The 18,169-nt window shown below is 30.8% G+C and overlaps 2 protein-coding genes across 8 annotated transcripts in view; one reads left to right on the top strand and one right to left on the bottom strand.

Annotated features, from left to right (window-relative positions):
* The window catches only part of Cngl (Cyclic nucleotide-gated ion channel-like), a 190,367-nt gene that overhangs the window by 28,817 nt on the left and 143,381 nt on the right, over window positions 1-18,169 (bottom strand). The gene's annotated exons all lie outside the window — the stretch shown is intronic.
* On the top strand, window positions 8,584-9,689 carry LOC149927299 (death-associated inhibitor of apoptosis 2-like). Of its 2 annotated transcripts, none has more exons than XM_090158819.1 (2): window positions 8,584-9,006; window positions 9,212-9,689. In XM_090158819.1, exon 2 carries the CDS (start codon window positions 9,214-9,216, stop codon window positions 9,589-9,591), a length of 378 nt encoding a protein of 125 aa, XP_090014945.1. In that variant the 5' UTR covers window positions 8,584-9,006; window positions 9,212-9,213; the 3' UTR covers window positions 9,592-9,689. The 2 variants fall into 2 exon arrangements, with proteins under 2 accessions (XP_090014945.1, XP_090014944.1); XM_090158818.1 differs by having other exon boundaries at window positions 9,207-9,689.

The following is an 18,169-nucleotide window of genomic DNA, read 5'->3' as shown; positions in this document are numbered from 1 at the left end:
GTTCAATTTATCACTGTCTCATATATCCACTATCGTACATACATACATACATACACTAACTTACTAACGCTTTAGTCTCCGCAAGTTTTTATGTTGTATAATCAAAGTTTTGAATTGAATAATAATAATAATAATAATAATAATTAGATCAAAACAAATTTCAAGCTTACGTTAATGTATTCCCTTGAGTGAGGGCCCAATCTTTGAAAAATCTTATCAATGACGACATGGGTAGCTAGATGGACGTCGATGTAACCTTCGTCCTCTTGCAGGTTCAATTCACGTAAATACCAGTTTTTATATTTTCTTAACATTATTTCTAACGTTCTAAACGAAAATTGTTTTTCGGTTGGCATATCAGGCTTAAAAGAAAACCTAAGAACAGCTTTAGTTACACGCATATCCACGTTATTTTCCATAGCTAATATTTAGCCCTTAAACTTGCTCGTAATTACGAAGAATGTAAAAATGTAGATTGCTCGCTCCTATATTTATGCCAAATCAGAAATCACTTGAAATAATAACTTCATTTGGTACTTAAAAACGGTGAGAGGTGGGAGGAGGGGTTTGGTAATTTATAAATTTTTATAATCAAGTGTACCATAGCAAAAGTATATAAATAATACAAGAAGTGTACTAATTAGAATTTTCGCTCGCCAGGTAATTTCGTTTGATTTCCGTTTCGCACGGACGCAGATAACATGGTAACGCGACTACAGCGAACCGATAAAGCTAATTAATAAAATATTGTCAACCATTTGATATTAGAAATGTTAAAATAAAACTTTTACAGATAAATCTAATTTATAAAATATTGCCAATTGAGGGTTTGCAAGTTAGTTTGATTATAGGTTTTGTACCATCGTCTGCTTCGTAAACTTTAGGGATGCGTTGGGAGGGCTCAAATTAAGCTAAGGGGATACACTTCTTGTTTAATTTATATACTTCTAACCATATTAAAGTATCAATTTTAATTAAAGGAATTCAACTTAAGTGTTGTTTTGCTATCTGAAATTCGAAAACAAAGAAGGTAGTACAGGGGTACTTAAGTTGATTTTAATATTTTTTTAGAAATAACTTAAGTATACAGCGAAATAATCATTAGTGGTATCTAATTTTTTTAAGTGCCCCACATACTTCTCATCTCGTATAAAAGGGGGTCATTTTTGTACTATAAAACCATTCCATTCCTGAAATCCGCTACAGGAAAATCTGCAAAGGGATAAAAAACAATATATATAGCTTAAATCAAATAAATAAATAAATAAATATATTCTTTATGGATTATAAGTTCGCGAAAGGTGTGTATTATATTTAATTTCTTACATTTCGTATCATTATTTAATAGTGAAGATAAGTTGATTAAGCTAAGCAATTTACGAGCGACGTCCTAGCGTACTTGTAATTAAGAAAGTAAGTACTTAGTTTTACGATTTTGCTTAAAACTAGGATTTTAAATCGATAAAGTGAAACACGTAAAGTGTCCCTGACCAAAATTGTTTCACAAACATCTGTACCGTTTAATAAAATACGAGTATGATGACGATTTCTAGAGCCCTATGTTCAATAATGATTCATTAGGAAAATTTGAATATAGTTTAAATTTTTAATTACTTATTTTTGGGTTGACTACCAATTTGGAGGACTACTCTTTTGATTTTGATATAACTAAATTTGATTGGTTTTCGAAAAGTTTTCTCTTCTACCCCCGCCCCCAGTTTATAATTATGATGTCAGTTGTAAATTGTTTTTTTCGAGTATAAAAAGGGTAAACAGAAAAATTGAGAGATAGTATTAAGAAAACAGCCAATTGGAATTGTTTCGGAATCGGCTCGAGGGACTAAGTACGTAGATATACGTCAATTGCAAATTCTAAACTTTGTATATATATTATATTCAATCATTCATTCTTACTAATTTTATAGTAATGGATCCTATTTCCATAACTTTGGCCTCGGGAAATGAGTACGTCGGTATGACAACCGAATCTATGATTTGCTTTCACTGCGGCGAATGTACGGAAGAATTGGCTGTAAGAGGTGGAGCACTCTTCTTTTGCTGGGGTCGAGAGTGCGCGCATTATCAAATGGGTGTAATTTTTCGACATGGTAATGTCTATACCAAACACATCCCCGGGCATCTTATAAAGGAGTTCCCGCCCCATCTCCGCTGTACGTACTGTGGAAGAAGAGGGTCGAAGAGAAGCCGTCGACAGGAGGAGTGCTCAGCGTTCGATTTCATGGGATGCTGTCATTACCCTAAGCCTCCCAGAGACCGAACTGTAGTTCGTTTTATAAATAAATAAATAAATAAAATTGCGAATAATTTACAAATAAATGTCTATTGACTTTTCTTCATCCTATAATATAAGTTTATTCCTAAATTTTTAAGCTTATTACAATAAGATTTCTTTAAGAGACTGATGGTGCCCCAGCCGTGTACTTAACAAACGGTGTCAATAGTATCGTTGTCTCAATTCAATCTTGGGAATGTCTTACTGAAAAATGGTCCTATGTCATTGACGCTCTGGGGTCACAAACAGGAATACGAATTACTCTACCAACGCCTACTATTGAGCAGTATTCGGATTGCTGTTACAACCATTACTTTCGCGTAACGTCGACAGGCGGATTCTAGCGTACTTGTAATTAAGAAAGTAAGTACTTAGTTTTTACGATTTTGTTTAAAACTATGATTTTAAATCGATAAAGTGAAACACGTAAAGTGTCCCTGACCAAAATTGTTTCGCAAACATCTGTACCGTTTAATAAGATACGAGTATGATAACGATTTCTAGAGCCCTTTAAATTTTTAATTACTTATTTTTGGGTTGACTACCAATTTGGAGGACTACTGTTTTGATTTTGATATAACTAAATTTGATTGGTTTTCGAAAAGTTTTCTCTTCTACCCCCGCCCCCAGTTTATAATTATGATGTCAGTTGTAAATTGTTTTTTTCGAGTATAAAAAGGGTAAACAGAAAAATTGAGAGATAGTATTAAGAAAACAGCCAATTCGTTCGGAATCGGCTCGAGGGACTAAGTACGTAGATATACGTCAATTGTAAATTCTAAACTTTGTATATATATTATATTCAATCATTCATTCTTACTAATTTTATAGTAATGGATCCTATTTCCATAACTTTGGCCTCGGGAAATGAGTACGTCGGTACGACAACCGAATCTATGATTTGCTTTCACTGCGGCGAATGTACGGAAGAATTGGCTGTAAGAGGTGGAGCACTCTTCTTTTGCTGGGGTCGAGAGTGCGCGCATTATCAAATGGGAGTAATTTTTCGACATGGTAATGTCTATACCAAACACATCCCCGGGCATCTTATAAAGGAGTTCCCGCCCCATCTCCGCTGTACGTACTGTGGAAGAAGAGGGTCGAAGAGAAGCCGTCGACAGGAGGAGTGCTCAGCGTTCGATTTCATGGGATGCTGTCATTACCCTAAGCCTCCCAGAGACCGAACTGTAGTTCGTTTTATAAATAAATAAATAAATAAAATTGCGAATAATTTACAAATAAATGTCTATTGACTTTTCTTCATCCTATAATATAAGTTTATTCCTAAATTTTTAAGCTTATTACAATAAGATTTCTTTAAGAGAGAGAGAGAAAAGAATTGCTTAAATTATTAAGTTAGGGTTATAAGTCAACATGATAACTTATATCCTGGGTATAATTTACTAAACTTTGACTTGATAAAGTAGGTAATATATGATTCCATCTAAGTATACAAAAAAAATGCTTCAATCTTTCAATAACTTTATTTAAATTACATTGATTGTGGAAAGGCTTAATTTAAGTATGCGAAGGATATAATTTACTAAACTTCAATAACTTTTCGAAAACCAATCAAATTTAGTTATATCAAAATCAAAACAGTAGTCCTCCAAATTGGTAGTCAACCCAAAAATAAGTAATTAAAAATTTAAAGGGTTCTAGAAATCGTTATCATACTCGTATCTTATTAAACGGTACAGATGTTTGCGAAACAATTTTGGTCAGGGACACTTTACGTGTTTCACTTTATCGATTTAAAATCATAGTTTTAAGCAAAATCGTAAAAACTAAGTACTTACTTTCTTAATTACAAGTACGCTAGGACGTCGCTCGTAAATTGCTTAGCTTAATCAACTAATCTTCACTATAACAAGATCTGTTTACAAGAATACTTCATAGATTATCTTAAGTAGCGTATCTAAAGAATTTTAAATCGAGTTAAACGCTATAAAAGGAATTTTTTCGTAAAACTTGTCATTTGTGTTTGAAACTTCTTTACTCGTTAGAATATTTTTTTAATATTTGTCTTTAATATTTGTCTTTAATATTTATCCATAATGGAAATTCCTCAGCAAATTCTGAAATTCGTAAGATTAACGAAATATGCATGCGCACCTACTCGAGAAACACCTGGCTCTGCAGGTCTTGATTTATGTAGTGCATATAACTATGTTGTAGCCCCCATGGCAAGAGAGCTAATAAATACTGATTTAAGTGTAGTTATACCTGATTTCTGCTACGGCCGTATTGGTAATATTATATATATATATATATATTTATTTAACGAATACCATGTTTTATTTTTATTTATTTATTTCTAGCCCCTCGTTCGGGTCTTTCCGTAAAACATGGTATTGATGTTTTAGCAGGTGTGATAGATAAAGATTACACTGGTACAATAGGGGTTGTCTTGATTAATCACGGGAAAAACGCATTTAAAATTTTCAAAGGCGATCGAATAGCTCAACTTATCTGCGAATGTATTTCGATGCCAGTTCCTATGGAATGCCTTGTGAGTTAAATTGATATGTTCCACCCTCCAAAATTATTATTATTATTTCAATTTTCCTGTTTTGGTTTGTATTAGCAAATTGAAGAAGATACAGAAAGAGGTTCGAGAGGCTTCGGTTCTACAGATATTTGAAATAAATATTTAATGTGTGTTTTTTTTCATCCATATTCCTAATAATAATAAAACATGAAAATGGTTCGTATTTTTGTTTATTGTTTAGAAAATTACAGTATGTCTCCCAACAGTAATTGTAAATGTTTTATATCGTTCAAACAATAATTCGTTAGAGAATATATTTCAAAGGGGCAATTCCCACAGAATTTTTCTAAAAAGAGGTTTTCCAAAGGCTTAGAATAGTCGTTTGAGAGACGGAATCCACTGTATAGTTCTAAAAAGCCACAGGGATTCTCTCTCCTCTCCAAAGGTTTGAAAACACTATAGAAAGTTCTGAATTTTTGTTCGAGAACTTCATACATTGTGGTGATGGATGATTGATTTTGCCGAAGTACGGAAAGTTGCTCATCAATTCTGGGTTTACACTGATCGAACGCAATTACCTGGGGTACGCTAAGCGTCAAACTCCCAGTTAAACACATTTCATCTAGCAAATACTTTTGACTAAATGGTTGCAGAATCCAATTAAACTCTCCGCCTGTTGACGTTACGCGAAAGTAATGGTTGTAACAGCAATCCGAATACTGCTCAATAGTAGGCGTTGGTAGAGTAATTCGTATTCCTGTTTGTGACCCCAGAGCGTCAATGACATAGGACCATTTTTCAGTAAGACAATCCCAAGATTGAATTGAGACAACGATACTATTGACACCGTTTGTTAAGTACACGGCTGGGGCACCATCAAAAATTGAAGCTGTAACTCCAAAACCAGAGTGTGACTTCAGAGTAAGACATACTTTTTTAAAAATAAAAAATCATTAAATAATGATACGAAATGTAAGAAATTAAATATAATACACACCTTTCGCGAACTTATAATCCATAAAGAATATATTTATTTATTTATTTATTTGATTTAAGCTATATATATTGTTTTTTATCCCTTTGCAGATTTTCCTGTAGCGGATTTCAGGAATGGAATGGTTTTATAGTACAAAAATGACCCCCTTTTATACGAGATGAGAAGTATGTGGGGCACTTAAAAAAATTAGATACCACTAATGATTATTTCGCTGTATACTTAAGTTATTTCTAAAAAAATATTAAAATCAACTTAAGTACCCCTGTACTAGCTTCTTTGTTTTCGAATTTCAGATAGCAAAACAACACTTAAGTTGAATTCCTTTAATTAAAATTGATACTTTAATATGGTTAGAAGTATATAAATTAAACAAGAAGTGTATCCCCTTAGCTTAATTTGAGCCCTCCCAACGCATCCCTAAAGTTTACGAAGCAGACGATGGTACAAAACCTATAATCAAACTAACTTGCAAACCCTCAATTGGCAATATTTTATAAATTAGATTTATCTGTAAAAGTTTTATTTTAACATTTCTAATATCAAATGGTTGACAATATTTTATTAATTAGTTTTATCGGTTCGCTGTAGTCGCGTTACCATGTTATCTGCGTCCGTGCGAAACGGAAATCAAATGAAATTACCTGGCGAGCGAAAATAATAATTAGTGCACTTCTTGTATTATTTATATACTTTTGCTATGGTACATTTGATTATAAAAATTTATAAATTACCAAACCCCTCCTCCCACCTCTCACCGTTTTTAAGTACCAAATGAAGTTATTATTTCAAGTGATTTCTGATTTGGCATAAATATAGGAGCGAGCAATCTACATTTTTACATTCTTCGTAATTACGAGCAAGTTTAAGGGCTAAATATTAGCTATGGAAAATAACGTGGATATGCGTGTAACTAAAGCTGTTCTTAGGTTTTCTTTTAAGCCTGATATGCCAACCGAAAAACAATTTTCGTTTAGAACGTTAGAAATAATGTTAAGAAAATATAAAAACTGGTATTTACGTGAATTGAACCTGCAAGAGGACGAAGGTTACATCGACGTCCATCTAGCTACCCATGTCGTCATTGATAAGATTTTTCAAAGATTGGGCCCTCACTCAAGGGAATACATTAACGTAAGCTTGAAATTTGTTTTGATCTAATTATTATTATTATTATTATTATTATTCAATTCAAAACTTTGATTATACAACATAAAAACTTGCGGAGACTAAAGCGTTAGTAAGTTAGTGTATGTATGTATGTATGTACGATAGTGGATATATGAGACAGTGATAAATTGAACTAGTGAATAGAAGGTATGGATTATCGTTTAGCTTATTATTTTGATTTCTTTACTTTATAGATCGAGAGACGTATTGTAGGGGTCTCGGACGAGGACGAGGAAAAAGTTAATGCAATGCTAGATGTTTTTTTACACGGCGATTTACCCTACGCTGAATAAAACGAAGCATCTTCATCTTCGGTGAAACGGGTACCGACTCCCAAAATTGAAATTAAGGCAAAAAAAATGAAAAAAAATCTGTATAAAAATAAAATAAATAAATAAATTTATTTTGATCCGAATGTGGTTTTTGTTATGGAACCTTTAACTGAATTGAAAACCTTGATATATTTTTTTAAAAAACTGTGTTTTTATGTTATACAATTTCAAATGCAGGTATTGTGTACAGTACAGTACAACAGTACAAATGCATAATTTAATGAAGCAATTCTAATTTTAATACTTATATTTAATGAAATAGGAAAAATCTATTTCTAAAACCCTATTTTGTAACTCAAAAGGAACTTAAAGAAACTGAAAGAGTTTCACATGGAATTGGGATTAGTGAGCAGCCATTATCACGTTACAATGTGGTTTTTGTTATGGAACCAATGACAATAAGCTTTAAACTTGGCTTACTTTGATAAAAAATAGTCTTAACTATTTACACTTTACAGGTTTTTTAGGTCTAGCTTTAATTTTTTACGTATTGGAAAATGTATTTCAGCGTATTATTATAAAAAAACAGTAAGCATCGAATATATTTCCGAATTAATTAATATTTTCATACAATAAACTATAAATTGGCTTATCTTTGATAAAAAAACCGTCTCTTATTCCCAAGAACTGGTTTATTTTTCGAGAATGTGCTAGTGCGATTAGATCTAATGGTAGTAAGACGCCCTAACATTTATGCATAGGGGCTCGTGACGTACCGATTCTCACGTGACTCGTTCATTTTTCCGAGCGCGTGCGCTCGTACCATTGATAAGATAGCTGAACTTTGACTTAGCGAGATCTTTGTTTTATTTGACGATACAATCGGAAAGGTTTGGGTAGAAATTCTGTCTTGTCCCATGTTACATTTTCAGCCTTTTGGAGCGTTCATTGTACATACAAAGTAAGAATTTTTCATGAATATTTATTGTATTAGACAGTATTTGAACTTTAAGGCATATTATACTTAGTATATTAAATTTAGGCTTACCAGGTAGGAATCTGAATTAGAGTTAAAAATGAATTTTAGTATTTTGCTTTTTTTTTTTAGGCCAAGATTAGCGTAGAAAGTAATTTACTATTTTGTTTTTGTTGTAGAGTATACATTTTAGACAATTAAGTTATTGAAAACGTTTCTACCGTAAAATTGTAACTTTTTTCACTGTAGTTCGCAAAATGGTATTAATAGTATACTAATTTAATGTAAATTTCTATTTATTGTATTGTTTTCTAGGATATGATTCCATCAAAAGCTCCCGAGAGGAATCTACAATGGGTTTTTTTTTTTTCAAGTGGGTAAAATTATGTGACGTCAATGAGTATCATTAGTTGCAGATTTGATCACGTGATAATTATTAGTTCGGAAATATCTCGTTCAATAGGATCTCATCTGGGTGACGTCAAAACATTTTCTAGTGAGAGCTCGATTTTGATATCGTCAACGTGGTATTTCCAAAACTCTCCTTTGAGTAGCAAAGGGTTTTTTCCAAATACTCAAGTGGGTTAATATGTGCCGTCAATCATTAGAGGCAGTTTAAACTGTCAGAGAGAGACAGCCAATAGAATTTGAGGGTTATTTGAAGTTTAGATCACGTGATGAATTATTCTCAACAAGATAGGAATAAATTAATCTTCCATGCGTCATTTATCTACGGTGCATTGACGAGTAAAGACCTGCTGACGGATCGCTGTCTTTTCTACAGCTCGACAAAGGATTTCTACCCATAAAGTAAGTAACTATTTTTTTCTTTGAAATAGACTATATTTTTAGACATATTTAAAACAATTTGCATATTGAAAAAAGCGTTTATATTGAGAATTTTAGCGTAGAAATTTAACCATATTGATAAAATTAGGTTTAGTAGACTTATGGGTAAATGTAGGCTTAGAGAATGTATCATTTGAAACTATAGAACGTATTTGGTCTAGATCAGCTATGGATATTGAAGTGTATCGACTTGAAACGTTTCGTCACTGGAAAAATCCGCACGTTACTAAGGAACAACTAGCGAAGGCTGGATTCTACTATATTCAGCGGGGCGATGAAGTACGATGTTACAAGTGCCATGGCGTATTAGAAGGATGGGAATCAGGAGACGTACCAGAACTTGAACACGCTAGATTCTTTCCAAACTGTCCGGCTAGGGATAATTCACCATCGGAAAAAAAGTACCTTTCGCTAGAATGGGACATTCCCCCGACGCCAAAAGCAACTACGGTCACTGACAAATACATCTCACCTGTACCTGAAGAAGACGTTTGTGACTGTATGTCAGACGATACTGCTGCTAAACACTACAAATACGTGAGTTAGAACTTTTAATTAAATTAAGTTGCAGGAGATCGTTTCACCCCATTTAAATGCCTGTAAACTTAACTACTTTAATTTGTTTTAATTGAGTAATGTACAAGATAACCATCTAATGGAATATCTGATAGTACCTACTAACATGTAAACAAAGTTCTAAAATAAAAAATTAAATGTAAATAACTTGTTTTTATTACCTAGAGATTAGAAATTATGGAGTTCGGAAGCGATAAGCAAACGGGTAAAAATCTAATCTCCAGATATCTGCACGAGCAAAAACTAATTTTGGAGAATGGGGATGGGGGGAAAGCAGCTGGTGAACGGGAGAGATAATCTAGTGATTATAAATTCTGGTGATTAAGGGAGGAACGCAATGGGGGAAAGGAGCGGGTGATCGAGAGAGAGAGATAAAGTATCCAGTGAATGGGGATAGCAATGGGGAAAAGGAGCTGGTGAACGAGAGATAAAGTATCCAGTGAATGGGGATGGGGGAAAGCAGGGATGTACCCAAAAATGGACCAAAATGGACCAAATGTACCCCAAAAACGACCAAAGTCACCATTTTCGGCCCTATGTACCCCATTTCGGACCAAATGTACCCCAAACTGGACCTTTTAGCTTTATTGTAATGTTAAACTCCCATAGAGATTCCCCTAAAAAGAATAATAAACTGGCTGTCCAATTTTGGGTACATTAATTATTTCGGAGAGATAAAACTGCTGCGGCAATCTGATGATTAGAAATTCTGGTGATTAGAAATTCTGGTGATTGGAAATTCTGGTGATCAAGGGAGGAGAGGCGCGGGTGGGGGAGGAACGGGATAGGCGCGGGTGAACGGCGGGAGCCAAGCTCTTTGTGTCTATCCGGTGATTGAGAATGAAATTCTCAATCACCGGATAGACACCCCCCTCTCTCTTTAAAAGTTGCTTGATGACTTAGACCCAAGGTGGTGTCTTGGGTATTAGCCTAGCTAATTATTATTACTATTAAATAAATAAGAAAAATTAGTCCTATATTGATGATCTCACCACTGGTCGCCATCTTAAAAACAAAACAAATATATAAACTTTAACCTCTAAATACTCCCTTCTTACTCCAACTCGTTTTTTTTCGTCAAGATAGAATTGGAGTAATATGACATCATAGGGCTACACTTTTGAACCTGCTCTAAAAACCCAGAACAGGCAAAAAAAACCACCTATTATTCGAATCTAGGGTACGAGTTTAACCTTTCACTAGAGCATAGCGCCATCGATCCAACGCTGATATTTTATCTGCCGCCGAAAACGTTTTGGGTTTTTCTACGTAATTAATTTTTTGTTACAAAAAAATTTTTGAATTGTTTTCTAAAAATTTTCAAAGGGGGATACATTTTTACCCCTCCCCTCGCCACCGCCATTGAGTCCGGTTGCCACTAATGGTAAGCTTAAAGACTATTGAGGAAATCCGCTCTGGGGCTCTAGATTATTCTCAACTCAATAATAATAAAAGCTTTTTTATTGAGATAACCTTTTCAGTACATAGGACTGCTTTACAAAATGGTCTCCGATTTTAAATTAAACACCTAACACAAATTCAATCATCACCCGAATAAAAATATTTTTAAACACTTTCGTTCCCCTAATGATGGCCTAAATAAGCCGAAACTATAGTCGGTTTAAAAACTGATTTTTAAAAATTGTGCAAAATAAAAACCGTTGATTTTATAAAAATAATTTTAGTATAATTTATGCGCAAGTAGCTAAAACCAATTTTATTGTGTAAAGTAGGACGATTTTTAATCTTATTCGGGATAGTTTGCCATAAAGTTATTCCATTTTCTTTCACACTCTTGCTATTTAAAGTTTTCTTAGAATTTGCGCGATTCGATAAAAGTTATTTTGACTACTACGAGTGCCACCAAAAAAATCAACGCCGCCCAAAACCCATCTGACTTTCTTTCACGTTCTCAGTTACAATAAATACGTTCTTGGTATAAGACGAAGATGCAAACAAATGAGGCAGATAGTGGATGAGATGGAAAAACGGTTGGTTGAGATTTGGGATTAGGGTTAAAAATAGCGACTAATACCCTTTTGGGGGAGGGGCTAGGGGAAGGGGAGGGGCCGGGGAGGGGCGCAAAAAGAGGGGGGTCGACACTTCTTTATCGATTTGTAGGGTTATCTGGAGCGGAACAGGCGGTCGCAAATCGAATATTCGGACACCGAGCAACACATTTTTCAACGAGTTCCCCTTTTCGTTTCGAAATTTTATTGAACGTCCGTTACTATATATCAACATCGGCTGAACGAAACCACCTATCACTTGACATTGTCAGGTCACTCTTACCGATAGGTGAAGACTGTTTACTACTAAACCATTACTGTACCCTTGACCCTTTAAGGTCAACACCGCGTACGGGTTTTTCGCGAGATAATAACCGGCACCTAGGCCAGTAGATCAAAATGTACGCTTCTAAATCAAAAGTGAAAATAACGTAAAAAAAATTTAAGCAAAAACTGCTTTTAGTTTCGGGAGAGAAACGGAATTTATATGGAAAAAAGTGACAATAAAACTTTTGTAGAATCTGTTTTTCCGTTTTTGACAGAAACTATTCATTTTCTTGGATTTTTGAAGCGTTTTTTTTTCTATTTTTTTAGCTCTTTGAATTTATATTCCGACGTTATGGAAATAAAATATACGTGGATTCTATAAAATAAAAACATATTAGAAATTGAAATTATACCATTTTCCCAAAATTCAGGATTCAATTTCGGGGGAGGTTCTAACTGAACTACGAGCCACTTACGTTTTGCACCTCCTTGATCTATTTCGGGGGTATTTGAACGCAAACCCACCCCCTTAATTCCGTCCTTGACCGTGGCTTAGAATTCGAATTTTTCTTTAACAAATATTTCATTTGCAAGTTAATTATCACTACTTGAAGATATTTTACCGAAAAGTATTTACAATGAAACTAAGATTTTATCTCTAAAAAGGTTTTAGAGTAGTAAAATATTAAATTAAAGTGCTTTTGCGATCACAGTTATCAAAAAATATTAGCCAATAGAGTGCTTTCAATTCGAAACTCACGACGTCACCAATGTAATTTGCCTATTGATAAAAAACGGCAACTGTCATGGTGGCCACTATTAACACTACAGCTGTGACGTTACAAGTTTTCCAAATCGTATCAGCCGAAAACACTATAAATAAAAATTATGTAATTTCCATTAAGTGCCGATAGGTCTATTTCTGGCCTATAAACGCCTGTAAAAGTGTTCGACCAGCAAAACACCACTGTTCAGGGAGAAGCTACCTTCCAATAAACCTACGAAAAATCATTTTCAAATGCCATGTTAACTTTACCAATAAAACATTTAAGGGAAGTACAAACTAAATCGAAAAATCGTCTGCTAAGACGCGCTGTGACTTAATGTTTAACGTAACTAGCGCCAATCATCCCTAGCGCGTGTTAAACCTGACTGCAGAGATGTGATCTACCATAAATAAGGAAGTTCATACTTCATTTTAAACCCTTACCTATCAAAATCTTAATAAACTACAACAAACGCGCAATTCGAAGGTCAAGGTCAAGGTCAAACAGTCCGATAAACAATACGGTCTAAGTCGAGAGATAAGAGGGAAAACAAACACGAAAGCCAGCGGATCTCTTTATTCCCTAATAATAATGGAGATGAAATCTTCGAAGGGAATACACCAATTTCTAACCTACAAATTCGGAAAACAAACCTTCGGGACTGGATAACCTTAGTTACCTACGAAATTGGAGAGATAAGGGGGAAGACAAACTTGATAAGGATCCGAGATGGTAAGAGAGAAGCTATAGAAAAAAAAACTGGATTCCGATATTGACTTAAAATTAAGGAGGACCGAAAGGATTTTTCCGGGGATGTTTGGATACACGCTCCCGAGAGATGGCGCGGTAAGAAGGAGAAAATAAAGGAAGAAGACGCGGACGTCGTAGAGACACGAGCGCTTGGATAAACTTTAAAAGGAGGCGAGCAAATCGTAGCGGAAAGCTTGAAGGAGCGGAAAGGAAGTATTTCCATAATATCAGTACTCGGAACATCGCGGAGAGCGAAAATTGTATTTCCGAATCATCCCTCGTCGTTTCCGAATACAGTAAAATCGTCTTCTAACGCTGGGGGGAGCCACTTACGCGAGCAAACTTTACCCTTTTAGCGCCTCGCGATTTAAGCCTTCGGTCGGAGCGTACGATTGGGGCGACGGCTATCGGTGGCCGAGAGAATCTGTTCGGAATTCGAGGGATGGAATAAACCAGAATCGTTTGGGAAGCAATAAGTTGAGCGTGGGTGTCGGGATCGAGCGAGGGGGGGTCGTCCCAGCCCCCGTTTTCTACATTTTTAGCCTTTTTTGGGGTCGCTCGAAGGGAAAAAAGTGTGTCAAAAGCGAAGGCATGGAAAATGGGTGAAAGTTTTACCAAGGGTTAATTCTAGCGGAATAAATGGTTAAAGGGGGGTAAGGCCACACTTATTGAATAGGCCAGTTTTTTAACGGCGGCAATTTCTAAAGGCGCTGCTCACTACGATAAACCAATAGACCCGTTACGGATCGTCTGCCTTTTTTCCGTGAAATTGGCACCGATAAACTTTACGCAAAAATATGGTAACTCGCAATTTCAATATTTTTCTACTGAAAAACGATTTTAATATTTATTAATATTTTTCTACAGAAGAACGATTTTAATATTAATCAATATTTTTCTACTGAAAAACGATTTTAATATTAATTAATATTTTTCTACAGAAAAACGATTTTAATATTTATCAATATTTTTCTACTGAAAAACGATTTTAATATTAATTAATATTTTTCTACTGAAAAACGATTTTAATATTAATAAATATTTTTCTACAGAAAAACGATTTTAATATTAATCAATATTTTTCTACTGAAAAACGATTTTAATATTAATTAATATTTTTCTACTGAAAAACGATTTTAATATTTATTAATATTTTTCTACAGAAGAACGATTTTAGTATTAATCAATATTTTTCTACTGAAAAACGATTTTAATATTAATTAATATTTTTCTACAGAAAAACGATTTTAATATTTATCAATATTTTTCTACTGAAAGACGATTTTAATATTAATTAATATTTTTCTACAGAAAAACGATTTTAATATTTATCAATATTTTTCTACTGAAAGACGATTTTAATATTTATCAATATTTTTCTACTGAAAAACAATTTTAATATTTATTAATATTTTTCTACAGAAAAACGATTTTAATATTAATCAATATTTTTTTTACTGAAAAACGATTTTAATATTGATCAATATTTTTTTTACTGAAAAACGATTTTAATATTTATCAATATTATTTACTGAAAAACGATTTTAATATTTATAAATATTTTTATTCTTAAAAACGATTTTAATATTTATCAATTTTTTTATTCTTAAAAACGATTTTAATATTTATCAATTTTTTTATTCTTAAAAACGATTTTAATATTTATCAATATTTTTCTACAGAAAAACGATTTTAATATTAATCAATATTTTTTACTGAAAAACGATTTTAATATTTATCAATATTATTTACTGAAAAACGATTTTAATATTTATAAATATTTTTATTCTTAAAAACGATTTTAATATTTATCAATTTTTTTATTCTTAAAAACGATTTTAATATTTATCAATATTTTTCTACAGAAAAACGATTTTAATATTAATCAATATTTTTTCTACTGAAAAACGATTTTATTATTTATAAATATTTTTCTACTGAAAAACGATCTTAATATTTATAAATATTTTTCTACTGAAAAACGATTTTAATATTTATAAATATTTTTCTACTGAAAAACGATTTTAATATTTATAAATATTTTTCTACTGAAAAACGATCTTAATATTTATAAATATTTTTCTACTGAAAAACGATTTTAATATTTATAAATATTTTTCTACTGAAAAACGATCTTAATATTTATAAATATTTTTCTACTGAAAAACGATCTTAATATTTATAAATATTTTTCTACTGAAAAACGATTTTAATATTTATAAATATTTTTCTACTGAAAAACGATCTTAATATTTATAAATATTTTTCTACTGAAAAACGATTTTAATATTTATAAATATTTTTCTACTGAAAAACGATCTTAATATTTATAAATATTTTTCTACTGAAAAACGATCTTAATATTTATAAATATTTTTCTACTGAAAAACGATTTTAATATTTATAAATATTTTTCTACTGAAAAACGATTTTAATATTTATAAATATTTTTCTACTGAAAAACGATCTTAATATTTATAAATATTTTTCTACTGAAAAACGATCTTAATATTTATAAATATTTTTCTACTGAAAAACGATCTTAATATTTATAAATATTTTTCTACTGAAAAACGATCTTAATATTTATAAATATTTTTCTACTGAAAAACGATCTTAATATTTATAAATATTTTTCTACTGAAAAACGATCTTAATATTTATAAATATTTTTCTACTGAAAAACGATTTTAATATTTATAAATATTTTTCTACTGAAAAACGATTTTAATATTTATAAATATTTTTCTACTGAAAAACGATCTTAATATTTATAAATATTTTTCTACTGAAAAACGATTTTAATATTTATAAATATTTTTCTTCTGAAAAACGATCTTAATATTTATAAATATTTTTCTACTGAAAAACGATCTTAATATTTATAAATATTTTTCTACTGAAAAACGATTTTAATATTTATAAATATTTTTTTACTGAAAAACGATCTTAATATTTACAAATATTTTTCTACTGAAAAACGATTTTAATATTTATAAATATTTTTCTACTGAAAAACGATCTTAATATTTATAAATATTTTTCTACTGAAAAACGATCTTAATATTTATAAATATTTTTCTACTGAAAAACGATCTTAATATTTATAAATATTTTTCTACTGAAAAACGATCTTAATATTTATAAATATTTTTCTACTGAAAAACGATTTTAATATTTATAAATATTTTTCTACTGAAAAACGATTTTAATATTTATAAATATTTTTCTACTGAAAAACGATCTTAATATTTATAAATATTTTTCTACTGAAAAACGATCTTAATATTTATAAATATTTTTCTACTGAAAAACGATTTTAATATTTATAAATATTTTTCTACTGAAAAACGATTTTAATATTTATAAATATTTTTCTACTGAAAAACGATCTTAATATTTATAAATATTTTTCTACTGAAAAACGATTTTAATATTTATAAATATTTTTCTACTGAAAAACGATCTTAATATTTATAAATATTTTTCTACTGAAAAACGATCTTAATATTTATAAATATTTTTCTACTGAAAAACGATTTTAATATTTATAAATATTTTTCTACTGAAAAACGATTTTAATATTTATAAATATTTTTCTACTGAAAAACGATCTTAATATTTATAAATATTTTTCTACTGAAAAACGATCTTAATATTTATTAATATTTTTCTACAGAAGAACGATTTTAATATTAATCAATATTTTTCTACTGAAAAACGATTTTAATATTAATTAATATTTTTCTACAGAAAGACGATTTTAATATTAATATTTTTCTACAGAAAAACGATTTTAATATTTATCAATATTTTTCTACTGAAAAACAATTTTAATATTTATTAATATTTTTCTACAGAAAAACGATTTTAATATTAATAAATATTTTTTTTTACTGAAAAACGATTTTAATATTGATCAATATTTTTATTCTTAAAAACGATTTTAATATTTATCAATATTTTTATTCTTAAAAACGATTTTAATATTTATCAATATTTTTCTACAGAAAAACGATTTTAATATTAATCAATATTTTTTACTGAAAAACGATTTTAATATTTATCAATATTATTTACTGAAAAACGATTTCAATATTTATAAATATTTTTATTCTTAAAATTGATTTTAATATTTATCAATTTTTTCATTCTTAAAAACGATTTTAATATTTATCAATATTTTTCTACAGAAAAACGATTTTAATATTAATCAATATTTTTTCTACTGAAAAACGATTTTATTATTTATAAATATTTTTCTACTGAAAAACAATTTTAATATTTATAAATATTTTTCTACTGAAAAACAATTTTAATATTTATAAATATTTTCGAACTGAATATAAGTTCATTTTTATTCTGAAATATGGTGTATTGCAGATTAATATTTTTCTATTCGAAATAATTATTTTTGTTCTGAAATATGGTGTATTGCAGTTTCAATATTTTTCTATTGGAAATAAACTATTTTTTATTCTGAAATATGGAATATGGTAGTTTCAATTCTATAGGCAGCTAACGGTTCTACGTCACACGACGTCTCCCATGCTTTTTCCTGTTGAAAAAAAAACTCTACCCACCATGGCGGCCACAGCCAAAGCTACGGAGTGTTAGTTCCCTATTGGAAATAAACTATTTTATTTTTTTGAAATACGGTGTATTGCAGTTTCATTAATTTTCAACTGAAAATAACATACATTTTTTAAAAAAATGTTATCTAGCCTTTTAAAAATTTTCCTTCTAAAAAAGGTT

The sequence above is a fragment of the Leiobunum rupestre genome, chromosome 9, assembly GCF_980474605.1.
Source record: "Leiobunum rupestre chromosome 9, qqLeiRupe1.1.hap1, whole genome shotgun sequence".
Taxonomy (NCBI): domain Eukaryota; kingdom Metazoa; phylum Arthropoda; class Arachnida; order Opiliones; family Sclerosomatidae; genus Leiobunum; species Leiobunum rupestre.
This window is presented reverse-complemented; position numbering and strand designations above follow the sequence as displayed.